This window comes from Nothoprocta perdicaria, unplaced genomic scaffold (genome assembly GCF_003342845.1).
Source record: "Nothoprocta perdicaria isolate Ctin4 unplaced genomic scaffold, notPer1 scaffold_33, whole genome shotgun sequence".
NCBI classification, from domain to species: Eukaryota; Metazoa; Chordata; class Aves; order Tinamiformes; family Tinamidae; genus Nothoprocta; species Nothoprocta perdicaria.
In genome coordinates this window covers 3,491,119-3,513,804 of record NW_020455566.1, presented here as the reverse complement: position 1 = coordinate 3,513,804, position 22,686 = coordinate 3,491,119, and the positions used below count along the sequence as shown (strand labels likewise).

Here is a 22,686-nt window from a genome sequence, read left to right as displayed (position 1 = left end):
CCCGGGGGTCGAGGGCAGAGCCGGGGCTGCAGCGCCTGGCGGGGCGCGTTGGTCGCCTCCCCTTTCCAGGGCAGCGCTTTGGAGCTCCTGGCGCTGCCTGGCCTCGCATCCAGCTGTTGGGATGGTGCAGCACATCTGGTACCGTTCCAGGAAGCACAATCACCGTTTCCCTCGTGCCGCTTCTGTCTCAGGTTCTGCCAAACGTTTCCGAGCTCTATTTAAATGATGTCCCTCCGGTGCCCACTTTGGCAGACATTGTGTGGATAGCAGCAGATGACGAGGAAACCTACGCCAGAGTCAGGTTGGTTCTCCCTTTTTACCTGCTGATCCTCATTTTTATATGCTGGTTTACTTTATGCACTGTATGCCAGGTGTGAATCGAATACTCATAGTGTTTGAGGTGTGATGGGCTGCCTGTTGAAAGAGTTATTCCCAAGAAACGGGGGAAAACTTAGACAAGAATTTCTGTGGAGAATTCCCAAAGGAAGCACTAGGAGGTGGTGTCCTACCACGGTTTTCTCACTGAAAGGTCTGTGCAGAGAATCTCATGTGATTCTTGGCATTTTCGCCTTGGAAAGTTGAAGAGCAGAGCTGTTTTTCTGGGCTCAGAACGCTCAGAGCCCCAGGAGTTCGGTTCCTGGTCACTCACAATGTTTTAATTATTGTCCTGAGAGCAGGGCAGTGATGAGAGGTGTCTTGTGAAAGAGAAAAGAAGACTTTGAAATGAAAGGCAGAGCTTGATGGGGTAAATGACTTTTGCCCAAGCATTCACAGCAAACTGCCCAGGGGACATGTGATGAGCAAAGGGTTTTGCCTTAGCTTTTACCCCTGCCTCCCCTTTCCGTGTCTTGTGCAGTTTGTCCATGATTTCTGCAGTGGGTTTCCTGTTTCTTGGAATGCAGAGAGGTAACACGTAGAGTGGGACAGCACGTCCGTGCGGCGGCACGTGGAGCGCGGTGCTGTAGAGGTGGGAGCAGAGCGTTGCTGGCACAGAGCAGTTTGGATCGTGCAAGTAACCGGCCGATTTTTGTCCCGCGCGTCTTAGGAGCGACACTCGCCCGCTGAAGCACAAGTGGAAGCCCAGTCCCTTCACGGTCATACAGCGAAATGCTTCGGTCCCCAACCTGAGGAAGCAGGAGGAGAAACTGCTCGCCCTGAAGAAACCTGGTTTACCAGCACTGAGCCGAACGACTGAGCTCCAGGATGAGCTGAGTCACCTTCGGAGTCAGATAGCTAAAATAGTGGCCGCAGAGTCAGGTGAGTCCATAGTGACTCTGTTGTTGTTGTCAAATTACGGCTAAACTTAGTGAACAATGATATTGCTTCTCTACAGAACCAGATTTGCAGCTTGTTTTCCCAGCAGAATCAAAAGTGTTTTTCTTGCCGATGGGATGCTGTCTTTGGTACCAGCTCAACACTAGTTCTTTACCTAGATGCATTTGTTTGGCTGGCTAAGCCTTGCTTGTTTTCAGAGATGCTAAGTATAACTTTGTGACTGCATTAGCAGCATTTGGTCTGGAGGACGAGTCCTCCAGACACAGCGCTCAAATTCGTGACCAGCTCAGGCCAGGAAAGGCAAGAACATACCAAATGCCTTGATATATTCAAGGTACTTGAGATTATTCCTTTAAAAATCAGAACAGAGTTGTGCCGTGCTTGAAATGTTACTGAAAAGTACTGCTTCGTTCCTGCTGTTTGAGATGCGGCTGATGAAATCTTCCTTACCCTACATCTGAAAGCAAATATTTTTTCACTACCCAGGCTGCTTGTTTGCGCAGCAGTCTGTGTACATGGAGAAATCCGTCATGGACTGTGACGGGCAGGACACTGTGGTTGTCTGCCTATAGCCCCAGCTGACCTAGAGCCTGAACGGCTGCTCAGATCTGGTCTAGTTACCCCTGAGCTGTTGAAGCGTTTGAACATGAAACGGGTTATGGTGTTTGCTTTAGTCTGAGTGCTGTTTTCTACGTGAAAAATAGTTTGGGGCAGGATTGTTTGTTTTGCATTTCTCTGTGACAGTCTGTGCACTCAAACAATCCATTTGGAATTGATAGCACAGATGTATGTGGCACCACCTGATGAGCAGATAGGACAATTTTGGCCCATGAAATTGTGCTTAAACGAGATTAGATCAGGTATTTCTTGTACTGATGAACCTCACGTAGTTTGTTGTGATTTAACTCACTACGTGAGTTTCCCTCGCGTTGTTTTGTTGTGATTTAATGCACCGAGAGAATATCCATCTTCCTGAGATTTTGTTTCCTGTCATTTTTGGTCCTGTCAAAACTCAGCAGCCATCAGCTGCACAGATCCCATATGCCACGGACGGCAGCTTTGGCAAGGGCAGGGTGAGTGAAGCCCCTTGGAGGGTCACGGAACCACATTACCCTCAGGTCTGCGGGGGAGAAGTATAAAAGAAGACATCACAGAGGTCCCCTTCAGAAAGACTCCTTGTGTCCTCAGGATCAGAGGGACAACTGAACTGGAATGAAGAACAGGCAAAATCTGTCCATTTTTCCTTCCCTCTCCTGTCTTGGCTCTACAATTGTCCAAGCTGTGTGCCAGAAAAGCCTGTTTCAAAGAAAGTAGTAACTCAGAAAATTAGAGACCTGGGTGGGAGAAAAACGCATTAATCGTTTCATTCCCTTTTTTCTCCCTCTCTGCTTCACAGTGTTCCCAGTCTTTTCAGTTAGCATTTGAGAACGGTTCTTATTGACGTAGAATCTTCTAAGACAGTAATTGGGAACTATGATTTAGGGCCTAGCTGTGGCTCAGTAATCTGACGCAGGAGATGAATAGTTAGCAGGTTTATTTGGAGAGGTTGATGACAAAAGAAGAAAAAAAAAAAAAGAAATAGAGCACAGTCTGCTTTATTATATACTGATACAGAACGGCCTTAATTGGAAATTGATAATGATCTGCAACTTTTCTTTGGAGGCTAAGGGCATTAGTGCTTTAAGGTACCATTTGTTTTCCACAAAGAGAAATTCTTCCAAGGAAATCTGCACTTACCTTTTTTTTCCCCCTAATATTTTAAATTGAAAATGCCTTAACTCATTTTCATTTAATAGCAATTGGAATTTATATAGCTTTTCTTAGCCTCATGGTGCTTTAAAACATGAGCAAATAAACTCCATCTTTTTGTGAAGGAAGTGGTTGCTATTCTCATTTTGTAGATGATGGTGGAAAGCAAGACGAGTCAAAATACCTGCAGTCACAGAGGGCCTTGCTGTCAAAGCCTGGTTTAAAATGCAAGAGCGCTTGATCTGGCTCTGCATTCACACCATCTAGAGTGGTTTGAGGGGAAAGAAAAAGGAAGGAAAGGTGTATGCACTGTGGGGAAGGGCAAGGGAGGGAAAAATAAGACAATTAAGACCTATATCATAATACAGGCTCCCTCTGTGACCTTGAGCAGCAGCTAAATCTCTGTTCGTTCCTTATCTATGAAATGGAAAAGCAAACCTGGCTTATGCAGGTCCTGGGTGCAGTGTTTGAACTGCAGGGGTGGTAGGGCACTGGGTATGGAGGTACAAGTAAGGGGCTGGAGAGAGAAAAGATTCTGGAGAAAGTCTTGTATGGTGTTTTAGGCACGTTAAAATGGTATTTTAGGAAGTGGAAACCATGGAGGGTAAGACAGCAGTTGGATTAATTTGTGTTTTGCTGACATGGGTGTGACTGCCTCATGATGCCTCTTGACTCATATTCTATTGCTTAGGAAAAAAAATAGATTTGGCATTAGTTAATTTATCCACCTGTATTGTTTTCTTTTTCAGCTTCTGCTTCGTTAACACCAGATTTATTATCTCCAGGAAGTTCAAATGCATCTTCTCCCATACCTTGTTTTGGACCCTCTTTCCACTCTACAACTTCCTTTGTCATTAGCGATATCACAGAGGAGGAGGCGGAATTGGAAAGCCCGGATCTCCCATCAGTTTCCATGCTTTGTTCTGCAACCTCTGAATGTTGTAAACCAGAGCCAAAGGATCCTGACGAGGAAGACTCCGTGTCCCTTTCGAAGGCCAGCAGTTTTGCGGACATGATGGGCATTCTTAAAGACATTCATAGGATGAAGCAGAACAAAGACTTGTAAGTCCCTTCCTGAATTCTCTTGGTTTTTTTTTCTTTGAAATTTTATCTTTTCTTTTTTTTCTCTCTGTCAAATCACTGTAGACACTGGACATCACCTCCATCTGTCGTTGATGGTGCTGCATGTTCATGATTCACAGAGGGGAAATAACAATTTTAAAGTCGAACTTGGGGACAATTATGTTTCTGTATTGTTTTAGTTGCATCTGGGACGATAGATTGGAGACCAGACCTGCGTTATGGAACTAGCTGGGGAGAAAGCAGTGAAGGGGAGACTTAAACAGATGAGCACAGTGTTTGACTATGTCAAACTATTCACTTCAAGAAAAGGTTGTGCTTTGCCCAGATTAAGCAAGAGCAGAGGTCCATATTTCCTTGTCTACTTGAAGCTGTTCTAGAGTAGCTTGTTTAAAGTGTTAACTCTACTCAGCCCTCTTTGTTTTACATGTGAAATAACAGTGTTAATTCCAAATTTCAGCCCAAAGATATATCCAGCAACTACATTGTTTGAGCGACTGCCCTGGCCAAAAAGTAACATGTTGAATAATGGTTGCTCACAATTTTTATGCCTGATTCGGTTGAAAAGAAATGTAATTTCTTTTTTTTAGTACTGAAAAGAAACATGTAGTCGAATGAGAGACGTGTGTTCAGCTTGCACCCAGGACACGTGTAACGAGGCCTGGACTGGAGGGGAGGCTCTTTGCGAAGTCTTTGAGGCAGGCTGGAGCAAATCCATGAGAATGACAGAAACAGGAATATGACTTCTCAGCTTGGCGTTAGTTCGTTGTAGCCCCGGCTAGGTCGGCATGCTGTGCAGTTAGCAGTTGCTCTGCTGAAGCATCAAGGATCTGCTGTCTGTGTTCTCTTCTCTTCACGTGGCAGTTCTGGAACGCGAGTGTTTCGGCGTCTTCAGCAGCCATAGTTGATCCTTTGGGAGAAGCAGCTTGTAGGGGACAGGGAAAGCTGCAGTAAGGTCAAAGTTTGACTCAGATTTCCTGAACCTATGAGAGTAACTAGCAATGGATAGAAGTGTTTAATCTTGCTGTACTATAGGAAGGAATCAATATGTAAGAATAGGAACAAGAGAAAGAATTTGTTAATGGCACCAACTCTTTATAAAATTACCAGTGATGGGGGAGAGGAAGATTATCATACCCTAGAATCCTTCTTGGAGATTAGGGAGAGGGAATGTCCTTTGTTCTCGGGAACAGAGATGGACAAACAACCTGAATCACCAAGTCCTCTTCTCCACTTAGTGACGACTTGATGGATTAGGAAGTGAGTTGGGTCACAAACGAGTCCGGTTGCTCTTTTCTGATGGAACTCAGAGAATGATGGATGCTTGATCCTCTCCGCTCTGGCGGCCTCTGTCCCACAGCTGCGGACAGGGAACATCCTCTTTCAAGGTCAGAAGCAGCCGCACACGACCCTGTTCTGCCACGGCGGGGTTATAAGCACATTACTCACAAGCAATGGCAATTTGGACGGTGTTTTAAATCAGAGCAGGTTCATACAGGTAGCCTGCATAGAGGCATCTGTGTTTTATTTCTCTGGCTTTCTGAACTTCGTACGTGGGCAGATCTCTGAAAGGAATTGTTTCTGCACTTCCACGATGTGGTGTTTGACAGCTGAGTAATTGAGGGTACGGCGGGTTTTACCTTGCTATAAAAAGAAATGCCTGGCATTCAAGAAATGCCCTGTCGAGTTTCCAGCTACAGATGTGTCTGTGGTGTGGAAAGATGATTCCCAGATCCAGTCCTGTAGTGTCAGTGCAGCTCTGCTAGCAGGTCTGGGCTTTTCCCGCTGTGCTCGCTCTGCGGCTCTGTAGCACCGGTAAAACTTACGGGATTACGTGCTATAAGTTCTGCAGATGAAGGTGCTAAAGGGTGTTTAACAAGATAATTACATAGATGCTTCTCTGATGCTCCTATTTAGGACTTGATGCTTAATCACAACCTTGGAAGCTTCGTGAATGAGTATGGGAAACGCTTGCAGGAGTGTTTATGTTTCGACAAATGTCAAATAGACCTTTTAAGGTGTCTGTGATGGCCTCTGGAAGGGGACTGTCTGAGTAGTGTGCTGAGCCGTGCATGCAGTGGGTGGTTAAAAACAGGTAGCATGAGGAGCTGCTTGGAATGTGAGTACACTTTTATTTTTAAGTTACTGCTACTTCTCTGGGATGGAACAAATGAATCTGCCTGTGATGATTTTCTCTGGCCCTCGGAGAAGCAATGGAGGACTGAGATGCTGGTTTAATTCTGGTGCTTCTGGGCGTTCAGGTGCTGCTTCTGCTGCTCGTTTCTCGCAGTTGTTGCTGGTTGTGCCTTGCTGGAGGAAGCTTGTGCTCTTTGGTAGGACAGAGCACTTTTCTCACCCAGATGATCTCCTCTTGTGAGAGTGTTTTCCTTGTGCTCGGCACCCATGAGGCTTCTTCGCGGCTGCCTCTGCTGCTCTTGGCCCTGCTCTACTCCCGACTGCTTGGGTTGCTCGCGGGGGCTCTTGGTTGGTTGATTGATGCTTCAGGGAACTCTGAATTTCCAGGTTTGCCTGCGTGGCAGGAATGGTTTGGAGGGACTCCTGGGCTTTATCTCTGCACTGTCAGAAGGAGCAAATCCGCAGCACGTTTCCAGCTCTAAAATCAGCTTTCAAATTGTGATGCGCTTACACAGCTGTAAACCAGGAACGTGGCTGGGCCAGGAGTGCCCTGGAGCCGCCCCGGGGGTCTCGCGCAGCCGCCCGGAGCGGGGCAGGCACCTCCCAGACAACTGCAGAAGGCCCCAGCCCCTGGGGATGGTTTTTAAGGAATGTTTAAAACATGCACTGGTTTCTGAGAGGATTGTAGCTATAGAAAGCTTAAGCTCTGAAATCGTTACTACAAGTTCCAAACAAAGCCTTAGTGAGTCATGGTAAGTTGACGGGAGAAAAACCTACATTTTGGCTTCCTGGAAAATAAGTTTACTGGCACTTCTTAAGCATCCTGCTTGCCTGGGCATGTCACAAGGGGCAGAATGCTTTGATAATAAATAGTATATTAAAAAAAAACCCTTTATGTAGTTGCGCAAGAGAAAGGGAATGCATGACAATTCTCTTGATAAATGCTAAATATAGAGCTTTCCTGAGATTTCCCCTGATATGACGAGATCTGTGACGTGAGCTACCTGTTTCCAACACCAAACATGAAAGATCTCAATTTTAAGCTACCATTTTTTCTTTTTTTCTTTTGTATGGTTGTTCTTGCACCTCCCTCCTCCACTTGCAACAAAAGCTGATGATCAAGATTGCAGGAAAATACTTAAAATACATTTTTAATGACAATTTTGAAGTCAGAGTTACTAGAATTGTAAACTTAATTGTAAATTAAAATTACTAGAATGGTAAGCCATCAACTTTCATGTTTATTAATACACTGTGTTTTTTATGTTCCACGTAGAACCCGAACTTCAATGAAGGAGGAAGACCCTGCTATTCTCATAGCAGAAGTTTTGAGAAGAAAATTTGCCCTGAAAGATGAGGATCTAACTATGAAAGAGAAGTGATGTTACTGTCGTTAAACTCTGTAAGCCAGTGTTACGCTCCCAAAATTTTCTCCACAGTAGCTGCCTTCCTAAGGAGTGAACTTTTTTGCCTCTTTTATTAATTAGAAATTGTTTATGCACTGGACACTTATTTAGGAAAGACCCTATGGATTTGAAGTGTTTTCAATGTATTGTAATATTTAAGAAACTTTTTAAGAAGATGGAAATTCTTTTCCACTTGTATTTAGGTCTTGATTTTTGGTAAGGATCTTCTAGAGAATGCAATGAGTGCTGCTGGATGAAGTTCTTTCTACCTACAGGTTTCTTAGGTTCACATTAAGCATTCAAGTTAACTTATAACTGTCTTGTTGCAATATAACTTATTACTCGTTACAGTAAAAACGGATGTCAGACATCCGGTTCTCCTCTAGTGTGAGTCTGGTACGAAGCTACTGAGAATAAAGTGTTTCATGCTTCCAGGTCTGTGGTGTTGAGGAAGTTGTTGAATCAAGGAGGCAAAGGGTTTCTTCCCAACAACCTCATTTGAGCTGATGATGAGATGAAATTGAAGTAAATGATCAAATGCAGCCGTGCCTAGCAGGTACTGGCTGGTCTTCAATATGCCCTTGCTCTTTCTTAATTCACAAACCATCCCTCTAGTTGCATGACAGAACGGCCTTATTTTACTGCCTGTAATTTCATGTCTCATTAGTAGTCCCTGTATTCAGATGAAATGTATTTTCTTTAGTGTTCTGAAAGGTCATGTTTGAGCCACCTATACTATATTGAACTATATCGAACCACCAGTGCTGAGAGCTGAGCACCATGAGACCCATCGGAGCGGGGGGAAACGACGCTGTTTATGGCTGCCATTCTCGCTGGCTGAAGACGTTCCTTTCAGCTGTGCTCCCTCTCTGCCTTGTTCCTCACGGCTGTATTAATGTATGATTTTTTTTTCATTTATATAAAATTGAGCCTTAATAAGACAGTAGTTGTCCTTAATATTGTTAATATGGTGTAATGCACAATGTGTCAGAAATCCTGCCTTATACTGTGGAGGGGGTTTCAACCTGCTACAGAAGAAGGGGTTAGACCCCACGAAGCCTGCGGGGTCCCCGAGGTCACGTGCGCACGGAGGCCCGGGGCATCCGCACTGTCCTGGGAGGCCTGTGGCCTTTTGTGCGGCCTCTCCTGGCCTCTGTGCGCAGCTGGCCTCGGGGACCCTGCGGCCTTGCATGCAGCCTCCCTAGGCCTCTGTGCTCACGTGGCCCCGGGGCCCCTGCGGGCTTCGTTGGGGCTATGGAGCCTCCAGGCGCATGGGGCTAAGGTGTTCTCTAGTTCCCAAGGGGCCTGAAACGTTAAGTCATCACCCTCCCCGTAAATGTGACAGTAGAGGCTTCCACAGGGTCATTTGGCCACTCAGTAAACTGAATCTAGAAAGAACCTTTAAGATTTAATCTGTTCTCTGTATACACTGCATATAGAGAACATATATATGCAGTGCTTACACAGTCCCAAGAACAGCTCTTTCCCTCTCAGATACGTGCCAGAAGCCACTGCACTACCAGATCATTCATTCCATCACAGTAATTCTTTTCTGTATAACAGGTTGGTGGGAATATATCCCCTTATGGAACAGACTGGATTGAAATTGAGATTTCCTGTTATTAGGAATGTGTTCCTCATGGAGCCTGCGTAAGAGAAGGCAGCAGAGCAATTAACTTCTGAACAAGGACACAGCTTTAATTTGATCTGTTGAACTGAAATTCTGGCATAATGGGAAAGTAGAGCTCTATTAGATGACAATATAGAGAGAGTTAAAGCAATGGCCAGGGAAAAAAAATAGCTGTACTTGACGTAAAAACGTTAAAAAAAAAAACAAACAAACAGTTGTTTCCAACAATGGTGGCTGTTGTAGAGGGTGATGGTGGTCACAGATGGTGCCTGTCTTGTCTGTATTGCATTTGACCCCTGGGGTTTTTGAGCAGCTGCTCTCCGTGTTTCCAAGCAGATAAACTCTGAAGCGTGCCCATCCAGAATCGCCCCTGAAAGCAAGGGATTGTGCTGCACGGGCCGCCCACGGAAACTGTTTGCTGCCGTTACGGAGCCGCGGCAGCTGGCGGCTGCAGTTGAGCTGCGAGCGAGCATCGCGGGCTCCCTGCTTTGCCTTTCCCCCAGCCAGGCCGGCAGCAGCTGGGAGGAACAGGGGCGCAGAAGGACTTGCTGCTCCCCCCAGCTGCATCTCCCCCCATGAAAGAGCTACCCAGGTGGCTGCTGTTAGGAGCACAGTTCAGCCTCCCCCAAAACAGATGCACTGCTAGAATTCAACCGCTTAGCAGTTTTCACCCCTTTAAACCTTTTGGCAGTAGGAGTTAAGTGCTCTCACTGCACCTTTGCCAGCTGCAGTAGAGCCTCTAACAATTAGAGAAGACAGCTAAAAAAGCTAAAACTCATTATTTCTTCCCCACACCAGCTGTCACTTACAGAGGATGGTACAGCTGCAGTTTGGAGTAAGCAAGACTCTGCAGCTGGTAGCTGAACACCGATTTTGAGCTGATAGCTGAAGCCAACAGTGTGGTTCCTGAGCTGCTCCTATAACAGAGCTTTTTATTTGGATTTTAAGAGACTACTAGAAAGTGTCACCAGCAGGTTGCTTTAGGCTGAACAGTAAAACAGGTCATGTAAACACAATCTGTTAACACTTTAGTAAAAGTATTAAATATATATAAAAAATAATGACCAAACCAGCTCAAGTATTATGAACACACTCCTTTAAAACATTATTTTATTAGAGACCAAAGAGACTGTGCCTGTTGCGGGGCTCTAGTAGACCGTATACATAAGCAATGGACATACCTACCTATTCCTCACCTCTCTCTTAAAGAAGATGCTTTCATTAGACTGCAGACAAGCTGGTCCATGCTGCCCATTAATGGTTACTAATCAGTGCTTAATAACTCTATTCCCTTGGGAATCTTGTGTGAACAGTAAGTCGTAGCACACCTCTAACTGAGGCTCCTCTAGTTTGCTTCTGTTATTTGTCCTGTCCCCGAAAGAATCCTTGTACGGAGAGTTAATCAGCCTTCTCCTAGTGCTGTGTTTGTCCTTTAGAGGAGATGTTGCTTTCTGGCATTTGTGAGAAATTACCGTGTTCCCTTCGGAGTCCTGGGTGAACAGTTGTTTCAGAGGGCTGCTCAGGCTGCTCTCACTGCCCCCTTCTTGCTTAGCTGCCCGTGCAGCATTTTGGCTGCGTTCTCGCAGAGGCTGTGCTCTCACTGCTCTATTTGGAGGTGAATAGCAGCCAGCAACCCAGCTCCTGACTCTCTTCATAGTGGGGTCTGTATTCTCAGTCTCAGAGAAATCAACTAGAAATGACGTGTTTTCATTACTACACTGTTGGTGTGGTTTCTTACTCTGGTTTGCACCATGTCCCGGCTGGAAATCAAGTCCCTCCTCCTCCTCTGGGTGCCCCTCTCCTTTGTTTATGCAGGAGGCTGTTGTTTTTCTTGAAGTTACTTTGCCCGTGGAAGCTGTTTCTCCAGCAAATAAATCAGCTGCATTTCTGTGAGCTAGGATCCGGTTGCCCTCTGAATCCTGGGTAAAGTTTAAGACGAAATCCTCCTTTTCCCCACAGGAGGTCTCACTCCTACTGAGCGGCTCTGCTTCTGGCAAAGAGTCAGGCAAAAAGGTCTGTGAGATGAGCGGATGCTCGACTGTGATCCGTCCCTTCTTATCTTCAGCTCTGAAAGGAGGCCTCTGGGCTTCCTCTGTCTCTGGAAACATCACGATCTTCGCTGGGGAGGCGGCCAAAGAAACACCTTTTTCTTTATGTTCTTTATTTAGGACAAGTGGAGATAACCTGTAGTTTTCTTTGTCTTTTTTATCTGAGAACAAAGTGGAATTGGGTAATGTCAGAGCTGCCACACACATTTCTCAGGGAAACCATTTAAGATTGGAATCCAATATAGTTTCTCAATATAAGCCAATTTATCCTTCATTCAGGATATGCTATTTGTTTGCAACAAAGACCTAGAATTGATACAGCTTCTTAAGCCTTTTAGCAGAGTCTAATGAGTAATAGCTGCATTCTATGAATCCAAACACATGCATGAGTAAATAAAGATCAGGTGCATCAAATGAAAATAAGCACACAGATAAATAAAAGCATATACTGAATTCTAAAGGCACAGGACTGGCAAATTCAAAGAAAAAAAAAACAGCCCTGCCACAATACACTAAGAATTCTATCAAATGGCTACCAAAACGAAGCATACATGTTCCTGCTGGGCTCAGCCCCTTCTTGAATGGGTTTGTTCTGTTCTTCTGACCCATCTCCCCTTAGATGACGGCCCTTGAAAAAGCAGCCTGCTTCTCTAGTCAGAACTGGGTGTGTTCATCTGTTCGACTGTACAATTTACACAGTGGTTCCTCTGGTCTGCTTATTACACAAGTGTTGATGAACTAGCTGTTACACAGATGGAAGCACTGCCTCTTTTTCTGTTAAGGCATCAGTGTGTACCCTACACTGCTGAGTTCAGCATTTCACTGCTGTCTCTATCTTTTAATTTGAGAACAAGACAGCCAAATCCCAGTTTCTTGTTCCAGATCACAAAAGCAGCCGCAAAGCACAGACCCTTAAATATTTTCCCTGTGATCTGCTCTCGCCTTTGTTGGTCCAGGTAGGATTTTACATTGTGCTCTTCTGAAAAGGCTTTGACAACCTATTCGCAAAAAGCTTTCCTTGCAAAACTCCCCTTGGTTTCTCTTACAACTAGACTCTTTGAATTCAGCAACCCTTGCATTTTCACTTGCAGCTGTAAAGCTCCCGCAAGAGCCCAGGACTGCTATTGTTTACAACAGATACCCCATGCAGCTCCTTGGAAGCTCTCCCTCGCCCAGGCAGGGCAGCTGCCCACACAGCACGGAGGAGCTCGGGCCATTGCCCAAACCGTCCCTGCCCACCCAGATGTGGCATCCCTGCCTTCAGTGCCTTAAATGCCTCTCCAAAGCCTGAAATCCCACCTGAAAAACCCAAGAACACACTGCAGCTGGAGCATGGAATTACACAAATTCTTCAAGTGTTGATCGAGGCTTTTACATCCTAGGCTTCATAATAATAATAATTATCAGCTGCCTTCCATACCTTTTACCGGAAAGACCAGTTTGGTAGAGAACAGAATCTGGTACGTTATTAAATGAGTTCATCTTGCTCTTGAATGAAGACTGGCTGTTAACTACTCACTGTTACTTGCACTTGAGTCTAATGCTGCATAAACACCGCTTTCACCCGGACCCTCAGTGTGTTTCTTTCCAGCAGATCAAACCTTGAACCTTTACCCTCATCACAAGAAAACGCCTCGTAAAATGCCCACACAGGGAGACAGCTTTTCTGCTACAGCCCAGCTGGGCAGGAGCGGCTCGTGTTACCTGTTTGTGAGCTGAAGAAGGCGGAGATGGTGGTTTGCTTGGTGCGTGGCCACGCTGCTCCGGGCCGCGCGGCAGACACGGCGCCATTCCCGTCGCAGCTCCTTTCCTGAGGTCGATGGAATGCCTTGGGCCGGGATAGGAGGGACTGGGGAAGGAAAGAAAAAAGGAGGCAGTGACCGTGCGCTGGTAAAACGAACCTGCCCGTCCTGCTGTGTCACAGCATGATTCCCGCTTCCGTGATACCTGGTGCAGCTCCTGTCCAGGTGTCCTGCACTGCCCAAACCTCATTAACCACAAATCACCCTACACATATTTAAATACTTCTATGTTGCACTCATCTTGCAACCGAATTCTTATCGCATATTATTCATATCGTATATCATAATAAAATCACATCTTTTCCCCCAGGCGCAGTCTCCTATAGCCTAAAAGGGCTCCCTGAGCCCAGCGCAGCCGGCAGGGAGCTGCCCGCACCCTCCGCACCTGCAGCGGCCGCTGCTTCAGCTTCGCCGTGTCCAGCCAGACGCCGCACGGCTCGACCCGCGGCGCGGGGCGGCCCCTGCGCCTCATGGCAGCCCCGCAGGGAGCGAGGGGAGACGCGGCGCTTCCGCAGGCGCTGGGCGCCGGGCAGGGTCCGCGCGAGCGCTGGCGCAGAGGGCGCGGGAAGGGCACGGGCAGCAATGGGCGCTGCGGCTACCGGCGGCGGCTCCTTTTCCCGCCGCAGCGCCCGCGCAGCCGCAGCGCGCGCCAACCGCCGCCGCGTAACGGCCGTAACGGACGCCGCGGGGGCGTGGCCCCAGCGCGCGGAGCGGCCAATGGCGGGGCCGGATGGTATGATAGGCAGCAGTGGGCCCGCCCACCCCGGGCTGCGCCCTATATATAGCGCCCGCTGAGGGGCGCGTGCGATGCGTGTTTTGGGGGTTGGTTTGGTCTCGCCGTGGCCTCCTCTGGGCTAAAAGGGGAAGGGCGCTCGGGGCTCCCCGCCAGACAGCGCGAGGATGGGGTGGCAGTGGGACCGGAGGACGGGCAGGACGGGCCACAAACAGCGACGCTGTCCGGGCGGCCGCTACCAGATGCGGCAGCGGGGCCAAGAGGGCAAGGGCTGCTGCGGCGGGGCTCCTGTGAAGGCCAAAAGGGAGCTTCCCCCACAGCTCCCTGCAGGCTCTGTGTCCCCCTCCAGCCCCGGCCTGGCAAACCTGCTCCTCAGCAGCAGCAGCTGCAGGTGGTTTGGAGCAGCCAAGGGCCCCAGCTGCTCCTCACACTGTGGCACCCATAGGTAAGAGGAGACCTGCATGGGTTCTTACAATTGCCCTGGGGCACAGTCTCCATCAAGCCCCTCCTTGGCCTAATTTCTACATCCCTTATGTTTTCCTGGCTTAGGTTCTGCCATAGCTAACTGGATCTAGGATCAGATCACTTTACCTTTTGCCACCTGGAAGCATCCAAGAAACCTTCCCAGGTCAGTTAAGGCTTAGGGTTGCACTGCTAGGAAAGAACATTTTGATCCAATAGTTTATTCAGACATTTGTATTAAATTGGTGTACCATTAAGAACAAGTGGAAACTAGCTTTGAAGTTTAAGAAGCTTAAAGAGCAGCTCAAAGCGTCACCCCTGCAGAGAGCACTGACTGGGAGCTGTTGGCAAAATATTTCATGCTCTCCTGGGGTCTGGGGCCAGGCGCATCCCACAGCTACAGCAAGCACCCAGGTGAGCCCAAACGCGTCTCCTTTGGGGGTCTTAATCCTCTTTGAAGCTCAGCTTGTGCTTCACCTTCCTGGCCATGTAAGCGGCTGTGAGAACAGAGCAGGTTACAGTGAAAAGGCAGAGGGCAGAAAAATTGTGAGCTAAGTCCCCGTGGAGCTTAGAGTAGATTTGCCGCCTGGACTCATAATCCAGCACCACCGCCTCAATCTGTGCCAGCGTGCAGAGCACCAGGAACACGTGGAAAATCTGGTGGCCCTGTCCAAAAAAGTGACATTTCCCAGGGAACCACTTCTCGGGATAAGGGTGCGAGAAAAAGAAGGCACCGATGAGGAAGAAGAGCACCTGGCACTTGTGGTAGAGGAGGGCAGGGTCGTCGCGCTCGGCGGCGCGGGCGCTGTAGATGCGGTGGATCACGGGGCTGATGTCGAGCGCGTAGGCCAGGCCCGAGGGTGCCTCCTGGCACAGGCGGCCCAGCAGTTGCGCGGACTCGTGGCAGCGATACTTGGCGTAGCAGGAGCCCGCGCACGACAGCCACGCCAGCAGCACGGCCGCCGGCACGTAGAACGCCCTGATCCTCTCGTGCCAGCCGGGCTCGATGGCGTAGTAGTAGTGCACGAGGGCGCTGCCGTACTGGTAAATGGCAACCCCCACGTAGTCCATGAAGAAGAAGCTGTAGTGCCAGAACTCGGACTTGGCCTGCAGCAGGTGAGCCAGGGTGCTGAACGTCAGGTACGTGATGGATGCGGCGATGATGATGAGGAGGGGCTGGGCGTGGGGGTCCTGCCCGAAATCCACGCGCTGCGAGAGCTGCTGGAAGCGCAGCAGCAGAATCAGGGCTGCCACCAGGTGGGTCCACACATTGATAGCCTCGTTGTGCTGCTGAAAGAGCGTCCAGAAGTAGTAGCGCCAGGTCTGGTGAACGGGCCGGTAGCCGGTGTGGATGTAGGGCTTCCAGAAGACCTTGGGCACCTCTGAGCTGCTCACGGTGGCGGGGGACGGCGGGACCAGCAGCTGGGGGACCTGGCGCACGTTAATGAAGAGGCGGCTGAGCTTTCCGGTGACCGCGGTTGCCATGATGCCACCAACGCCGATCCACTGCCGAGCACCCCTGGGGACGAAAGGGAGGTTTGGCCACGGAGTTTAACGGGAACTTTAACAAAATCAAGGAGAGGCTGAATGTTATTGGCTTCAGACATGTAAAGTCACATATGAATAGTGCCTCACTGTGAAACCTGAAATAAATACAGTAAATAATAAAGGGAAAAAATAAAAGGCAAATCAAGAAGCGCTGCTGACTTCCCTGCCAAGCTACCTTGGAAACGCACCGAGAAGAACAAGCCTGAGACTAGGGGTTTTTTTCCTGCTCTTCTGCTGGCCAGGCTCACCAGATTTGCTCAAACAAGCTTTAAACATAACAGCCAGACTCCCTCCGATCACCGCGCTGTTTACACTCCTAATTCTTGGCAAGTTGAGTCATTTCAGGACAGCTCAGATAGGAAAAGCTCTCCAAAGTTTGGAAATCGGAGGAGATGGGGCTGTTTGTTTAACCTGCTATTTCCTCACGAGAAGGGGGCCGACAGCTCTGTAAGTGGGTCGCTGCCTGCGCCGCTTCCCTCCTTTCCTGCCTCGGCCGCCCTCCCGAGCCGGCACGCGGGTCCTGCATGGAAGCCGGCACAAGGCGCCTGCCGGGGCCTCACCTCAGCTCCCAGCCCAGCTCCGACGTCTGCCGGGGAAAACTCAGCGGCACCGACCTCTTCCGGGCCTGCGAGGGCTCCGCGGAGCCGAGACGGCCCCGGCTGCTGCCGGGGGGACACGGGTGGAGCGGCGCTTCCTGCAGCAGGCTGCTGTAGATGGAAGCCTCCAGCGGGCGCTTTGGAAGCAGGGACACCCTCGTGCTGTGCGGAGCACCTACCTTTGTGGCTGTCACCAAGCAGCGGCTGCCCCACGGGAAGCGAGGAGGAGACCGGGGCGCACACGGCGTCCGAGCAGGTTGCCGGAAGCCAAATCCCTATGGAAAAGCTGCCCCCGGGCTCTGTTCAGGGAGCTGCTGGGACCAACCCAGCAGGATGCAGAGCTGTGTTTACATGAGCAAGCTCCAAAACTTGTTTGAGCAAGACCTAATCTGCGAGGCTCTTGCAAAACTCCGTTACCAACATCCTGCACTAGGAATTGGCTTGCTGGCAGCTTGACTAAACAGTCCCTGACCTGCAGCCTCCCCATGATGCTGCCTCCGATACCTGATGTTTCCTACAGTGTATTTCCCTTCTCCAGGAGCATCCACCCATCCTGCTGAATTTTCCTAAGGAGATGGTCTGTCTCCAGCTGTTAGCTCCCCTGTGCACAGCTGTAATTATCTTTCTGAAGCACAAACATGTATATCTTTCCGTTCAGCTCTTCCCGGGCTCTGCCCAGGGTGCCCGAATCGCAGCCAGGCTCTGGGCTCGCCGGCCTCTCCCTGCTCCCAGCGCAGCAGCTTTATGCGACTTACACGACCCTTCCGCAGGGCAGCCAGGGAGCAGCCCGTCCTGCTGCGATTCCGCTTCCTGCAGAGGTGACAGGACTTGGGGATTGTCACGTGCGCTGGGTCAAAGTCCTGTGTGGCCGGGTCACTGCAAAGGACCCCGGCGAATCCCGCTGCGCAGGCAGCTCCTCCCGCCGGGCGCCCCGTGCGGAGGCCGCAGCTCCAGCGGCTCCGGCGGCTCCGCTGGAGGCCGGACTGCCCGGGGAGGCCGGCCCTGCTGGCGCCTCCTCCTTCCCTCCCTCATCCCGGGAACAGAGAAAGGAACAAGAATAGGAACGGTAAGCAGCAACTCCCCGTCCCTGTGAATCACCCCCATGTCATCCCTAAGGCGAGCTGAAGGCTGGTGGGAGCTGCAGCTCCAGCACCCCCCGCTGCAGCCCAGGTGCCCCTTGTGCCCCCCGGGTGATTGGGGCAGGAAGCAGCACTGACAAAAAGGACGCGTGTCCGTCCCTTAGCAAGCAGGCTGCAGCTTTGCAGGAGCTGCTCAGTTGCCCAATTCAGCAGTCACCCAGCCCCGCTTGCTGCACCCTGGCCTTAACCACCCTCTCACCATGAAACAAGCCCACAGAGCAGGGCTCTTCTCTGTGCTCTCTCTCTCTCCCCCTCCCCGGTCCTTTCCCCAGATGTTACCATCCTCTTCCTCTCTGCATCCCCAACTTTCATTCTGTCCTCCCTGCAGCAGCTCCTGTGGAGGAACTCAGCCCTCTGAGTCAAGCTCCATTTAGCACAAGAAGCCACATGAAGCGGAACTCAGACTGAAGAGCAGCCACCTCCTGCTCACAGCTGATAACTTTGGCAAGTAGGAAACTCCTCCTCCTTTGATATTTTTTCTTACTGTCAAGCAGTTGGGTTCTGGCAGGGCTGTCATTCTCACCGCCCCCGACTTCGAATTAGAGGGGAGAAGGAATAGGAGCACTGGACTCTTCTTAGGCAGCAAAGCAGTAGGTTGGTCTGGGGGGTGGTGGGGGAATTTGACTGTTTACTGTTAATTATATGTAAAAATAGATAGGGGAAATAACAGTTTTATAGAATTAGATAGGCTCAACATCTTTCCTACACAAAGAATTGATAGAAGTCTGTTTTAGGGTTTAATCTCATATTCTGTTCTGCTGTTCACCTCTCCTGGGTAGGCCCTCATCTTGACTTGTGCAAGGCTTGGTAAGTGCCCTCCAAAGACCTGTGGAGTGGCTGGTGCTTTCTGAGAGGCAGAAACAGTCTGTCTTACTTTGAGTTCTTAAGTTAACTGGGCTTCAGAAAGGCTTCGAGCTACCCAAGGATATTGGGATTCAGAGTTTCCCACTGGAGCCGGAACTTTCTTCTATTGTTGAAACAGCAGGCTTTAATTTTTGTCTAGTTAAATACAAGTCTGATGCAGTAAGTGCTGCACAAGGCCTGCTGAAGGGAGGTCCCCGCTTTGGTGAACCTCAGAAGGCCAAGGCTCCACTACCCCCTAGCCACTACTAGGTCTTCCAGCCACAGGTTATCCAAATCCATCATGTGGCCAGTGCCAGAGGGTAGAGATGCAAGATAAACATGAAAATAGCCATCACCAGAGGCCTAAAAATTAAGGGCACAACCCCAGGGGAAACCAGCATCTAAACACCAAGTATTTGAACCTTGAATTTCAGAACCAGCCCTGGTCTTTACCTTAGGAGAGTCGGTCAAATCCAAGTGTGTGTGTGTGTGTGTGTGCGCGCAGCTCTGGCAGGAGGCAGCCTTCAGAGCCGAGCTCCTTCAGAACAGGATGTTTATACTGAAGCAGTTGTAGGCAGGTGGCTATTTACTCACCTTCCTCCCCCACCTAATCCACCTTAAAAGCATCTTTACTCATAGCAAAAGAGCACTGGTTCTCTTATGTTTGTATGCACCCGTGAGGAAGAATTATCTTCAGCTTCACTCTGGGGCACCATTTACTATCCCAACACACCAATTTAAAAACCATACCTTATCTACAGCAGCATTTTCTGTTCAGGCAGGCACATGATCCCAAATAGAAAAGGCTGCTGCACTTCTAGGCTTCCTAACATTATAGGATGCAGAAGTCACACTTCAATGGCAGAGTTAACCTTCCAGAAATCCTTCCATTAAAAAAAGCCCACAAACAAAAAGGCCTGGAGTCACATGGTAACAAGGACTTACTTGTTGGAAGGGTCAGCATCCAAAGGGAGGTGGTTCTGAACCCTCTGAACCAAAACACACACCAGCTGACACTGCTGAGGTGTCCAAACAAAGCTTGTATTGTAAAATTAAGACAATGGAAGTGCTCTAGGGAAGAGGCAGTCATGCAGCATTCCCCATGGATTTTAGTGAAATGCTGCTACCAACTTGTTATCCATGGCTGGCTAAGGGCATCTTTTGGACCTCTGCTCACTCATTTTGTCTTATGTTGCTTTCAGAAATAATTCTCATGATAACAGCACTGTGCAGCTTTATTTAGTCACTCAGTTACAGTAGTATTTTAGACTGGGACAGAATCAGATTTTGGAAGTGTTACAGATATTCAGCATGGAACAGTATACTACATATTCCTTTCACAAAGTCTTCAGAGCTGATACAGTACTAGCCATCAACCCAGTAGCAAGTGCTCTGGAGTAGAAAAGGATGCAACAAGAAGATAGCTACACTGGAAAGACAACACTTTAGAAAAGTGAAACATGGAAGGTCTCCCCTCTAGCCCCTAAAGTGTACAGTTTGGATCTAACTTTACAGTTCTACATCAGTTTCTAGAAACTTAAAAACAAAAACCAAAAAAAAAAAAAAAGAAAGAAAACCACTGGCCAGTACAGTCTTTGGATATTTAGAGGAGGGGGAGAGTCAGTTTCCAGTATGAAGTCAGTCAGTTTCGGCCTCACCAGGGTCTTTGCCTTCTTTGTTCTTTCGGACCTCTTCAATATGCTTGTCCTGAAAGAGAAGAGCACTGAAGCAGTTAGTTGCCTGAGTCCAGAGAAAGGCAAAACCCCAGGTCTGCAGAAGTGCATGTGACTGCTTCTCACCCAAATTTACCTCCCACCTCTCCAACCAACAAGAGAAGTATGACAGAGGTTACAAGACAGAGTTATAAAATGAAGCTTTAGGAGCATGCAAGAAGCTAACTCCATCTGTCTCCTCTCCCCCAAGGGAAAAGTTTCTGACAAGGCTTTTTTCAGATTTAATATTTAATTATTGGACCAACACAGAACACCCAAGGACATCCATCTATTCATACAGATTCCCAAATTTGGTCATTTACTCAGCTACACACACACAGAGCTGGTTTCCAAAGCCAGGAGCTAAAGCTAAATTCTCTCCCAAATGGAAATCTGGAGCTTTACACCTACTTTCTCCCTCAAGCGTTCCAGTTTAGCAGCCATTTGTGCCTCGCGGTTTTCTTTGTTAGCTTCCATTTTGTGGGTCAGCTTCTCCTCTGCCATTTTGCTGAAGTTGTTGTTTTCTTCAATTGCTTTCTGAAGCACTTCTTTTTCATGCTCTCGTTTCTCAGCTAGCTGCTTCAGGACTTCTGCTTCATGAGACTAACAAGATAGATCATGCATGTTTGGAACAAAACAAACAGGAAAGTAGTTTCTGCCATTAGTTTTACATCTTTGAGATTCTCAAAGAGTTTCCCAAGAGCCCAAGATATCCTACCAAGATTTGATTAACATTCAATTGTTTACAGCAATACAATCTGCTAGGTACTTGTCTCAGGCAAAAAGAGAAAGCAAGATTTAAGAAAATCCCTACAAGGCCAGTTGAGCAGAGCTCTCTCAACCTGTGGTTGTTTTGAGTTTACCTTACGTCTCTCTTCTGCCGCTTCCAGCTTCTTCTGAATTTCCTCCAGTGACACATCCTTCTTCTTTGGGGGAGAAAGAGGAAATTCTGGAACTGCTTCCTTTGAGCGGGGACTCAGTATCAGCTCAAATGCCTGCCCAGAGGCACGTTTTTCCAGCTCCTTCACTTGAATATCTACAAACACAAAATCCATCTTTTAAGCGAGGAACTAGTTTAGGTAACTTGAAAGAGCCTTCAGAAATTCAATGCCACAAGAAGTTCAATCCAGGGAACAGTCAAACATGTGAGCTCCCCATGTGAGCTTTTCTGAGCTTCGTTTTATGAAGCAGCACCATTCACAAAAACAAAAGCAGGTAATTTGGTTTCCAAATCTTCTTAGGTATTATCCAAGTGTTGGACATTTTACTTTAGCCTCCAAAAGTGAAGTCATGAAGAGCCATTCATCAGTATTTCAACCAAAAAGCATTCTTTCTTCAGTGAGAAAATGGTGCAAGAGATTCAAGGTATCTTTCTGCAGTCTGACCCAGCAGAGCCAAGACCTGAAATAAACTCTCGGAAGGACATTTAAGCTGATGTTCTGACTTGAAACACCTATGAACAGGCACATCAGCCTGCTCAAGGTCAGCTGTAGCAGCACATCAGTTTGGATCACCGAGATGTCTGTGTGATAGTCGGTTTTGCTAACTGAGCAGATGGCAGGCACACGAAGTGAAGCCTGTCTGCTAACAGATGCTGCTCGCCTAGTTAAAATGATTTGTGCTAGGTTTCTCCAAAGCAGCCTACAGAGCGGTGAAAGCTTAGTGACCACAGTTTATTTTCTGTATTATTTTCCTCTGAAGGAATTCTAAGCTTAGTGAAACAACCACAAGTGTGTCAGCACTAAGCATTACATACCAGAAGTAGCCATGTCCAAGAAGACAGACTCAAGATGCAAGCGTGGCGAGAACGTCACTCAATCGCACTCCTAGACAATAAAGGGACATTGTGTCTTTGATTAGTCAGCACATGCGTTTCTCTCCTCTCCTTTCAAATTCCAGGAAAATGGGTAAGTATTATTAGAAATAAAACACAACCAGGTAAGTCACCGAATTCTTTACTTCCAAAGCACCCCAGAATGAGACTGATGTACAATGGGCAAACAGAAGAGCTTCTCCCAAAAACCATTTTGCAGAATTTGCACGTCAGAATGCACTGCTATCTGGATAGCTTCAGTCCCCATTTTATAGCCATTAAAATATACACATTAAACACCCCATTTTCCCATTGTTTCAACAGTGCACGGGGTTATGGAGAACACTGAACATTGCAACTAAGGGCCCAGCAAAGGGGATGAGCCTTTCAGTGCAGAGCACGCTGCGAGGCAGCACAGCCGAGGCTCCAGCTGCTGCCAGGTGGTACTAAAGGCAGATTTAGGATCCCCGTGTGAGCTCTGCTTGTGTTGCTAGAGCCAAACGCACCTCGTGTCATATCCTGACAGAAGGGGCACAACCATTGACTTATTTATTCAGCCAGGGCCAGCATCCATTGATCAGAAGGCCGTTACTGAGGGTCTAACACAAAGCGCTACGGGCATCGCTGCAAACGCCTTTTCCGTTGTCGTTTCGAAGGGACGCGGCGCCCCGCGCGGGGCCAGGCCCGGCCCGCGCACCGGGCTCGGGGAGCGCC

General features: G+C 48.4%; 4 protein-coding genes across 7 annotated transcripts in view; 1 reads left to right on the top strand and 3 right to left on the bottom strand.

Moving 5' to 3' along the window:
- The window catches only part of MTFR1L (mitochondrial fission regulator 1 like), an 11,664-nt gene extending 3,108 nt beyond the window's left edge, over nucleotides 1–8,556 (top strand). Inside the window, exons 2-5 of the mRNA XM_026043509.1 lie at nucleotides 192–301; nucleotides 1,046–1,257; nucleotides 3,774–4,086; nucleotides 7,517–8,556. Of these exons, the coding sequence (XP_025899294.1) occupies nucleotides 192–301; nucleotides 1,046–1,257; nucleotides 3,774–4,086; nucleotides 7,517–7,622 (741 nt within the window). The 3' untranslated portion in view covers nucleotides 7,623–8,556. The remainder of the gene's footprint in view (nucleotides 1–191; nucleotides 302–1,045; nucleotides 1,258–3,773; nucleotides 4,087–7,516) is intronic.
- Nucleotides 8,557–10,007: 1,451 nt separating this feature from the next.
- Nucleotides 10,008–13,598, bottom strand: LOC112950876 (aurora kinase A and ninein-interacting protein-like). The gene is made up of 3 exons (XM_026043508.1): nucleotides 13,512–13,598; nucleotides 13,029–13,173; nucleotides 10,008–11,485 (listed from the first exon to the last, which is right to left on the bottom strand). Exons 1-3 carry the CDS (start codon nucleotides 13,596–13,598, stop codon nucleotides 10,545–10,547), a joined length of 1,173 nt encoding a protein of 390 aa, XP_025899293.1. The 3' UTR covers nucleotides 10,008–10,544.
- A 941-nt stretch (nucleotides 13,599–14,539) lies between these two features.
- Nucleotides 14,540–17,377, bottom strand: PAQR7 (progestin and adipoQ receptor family member 7). Of its 4 annotated transcripts, none has more exons than XM_026043531.1 (2): nucleotides 17,221–17,377; nucleotides 14,540–15,840 (listed from the first exon to the last, which is right to left on the bottom strand). In XM_026043531.1, exon 2 carries the CDS (start codon nucleotides 15,804–15,806, stop codon nucleotides 14,766–14,768), a length of 1,041 nt encoding a protein of 346 aa, XP_025899316.1. In that variant the 5' UTR covers nucleotides 15,807–15,840; nucleotides 17,221–17,377; the 3' UTR covers nucleotides 14,540–14,765. The 4 variants fall into 4 exon arrangements, with proteins under 4 accessions (XP_025899316.1, XP_025899321.1, XP_025899320.1 ...); XM_026043536.1 differs by lacking the exon at nucleotides 17,221–17,377 and adding an exon at nucleotides 16,970–16,987; XM_026043535.1 differs by lacking the exon at nucleotides 17,221–17,377 and adding an exon at nucleotides 16,645–16,779.
- A 2,296-nt stretch (nucleotides 17,378–19,673) lies between these two features.
- On the bottom strand, nucleotides 19,674–21,981 carry STMN1 (stathmin 1). The gene is made up of 4 exons (XM_026043539.1): nucleotides 21,916–21,981; nucleotides 21,023–21,195; nucleotides 20,571–20,762; nucleotides 19,674–20,154 (listed from the first exon to the last, which is right to left on the bottom strand). Exons 1-4 carry the CDS (start codon nucleotides 21,926–21,928, stop codon nucleotides 20,086–20,088), a joined length of 447 nt encoding a protein of 148 aa, XP_025899324.1. The 5' UTR covers nucleotides 21,929–21,981; the 3' UTR covers nucleotides 19,674–20,085.
- Between the last annotated feature and the right edge of the window lie 705 nt (nucleotides 21,982–22,686).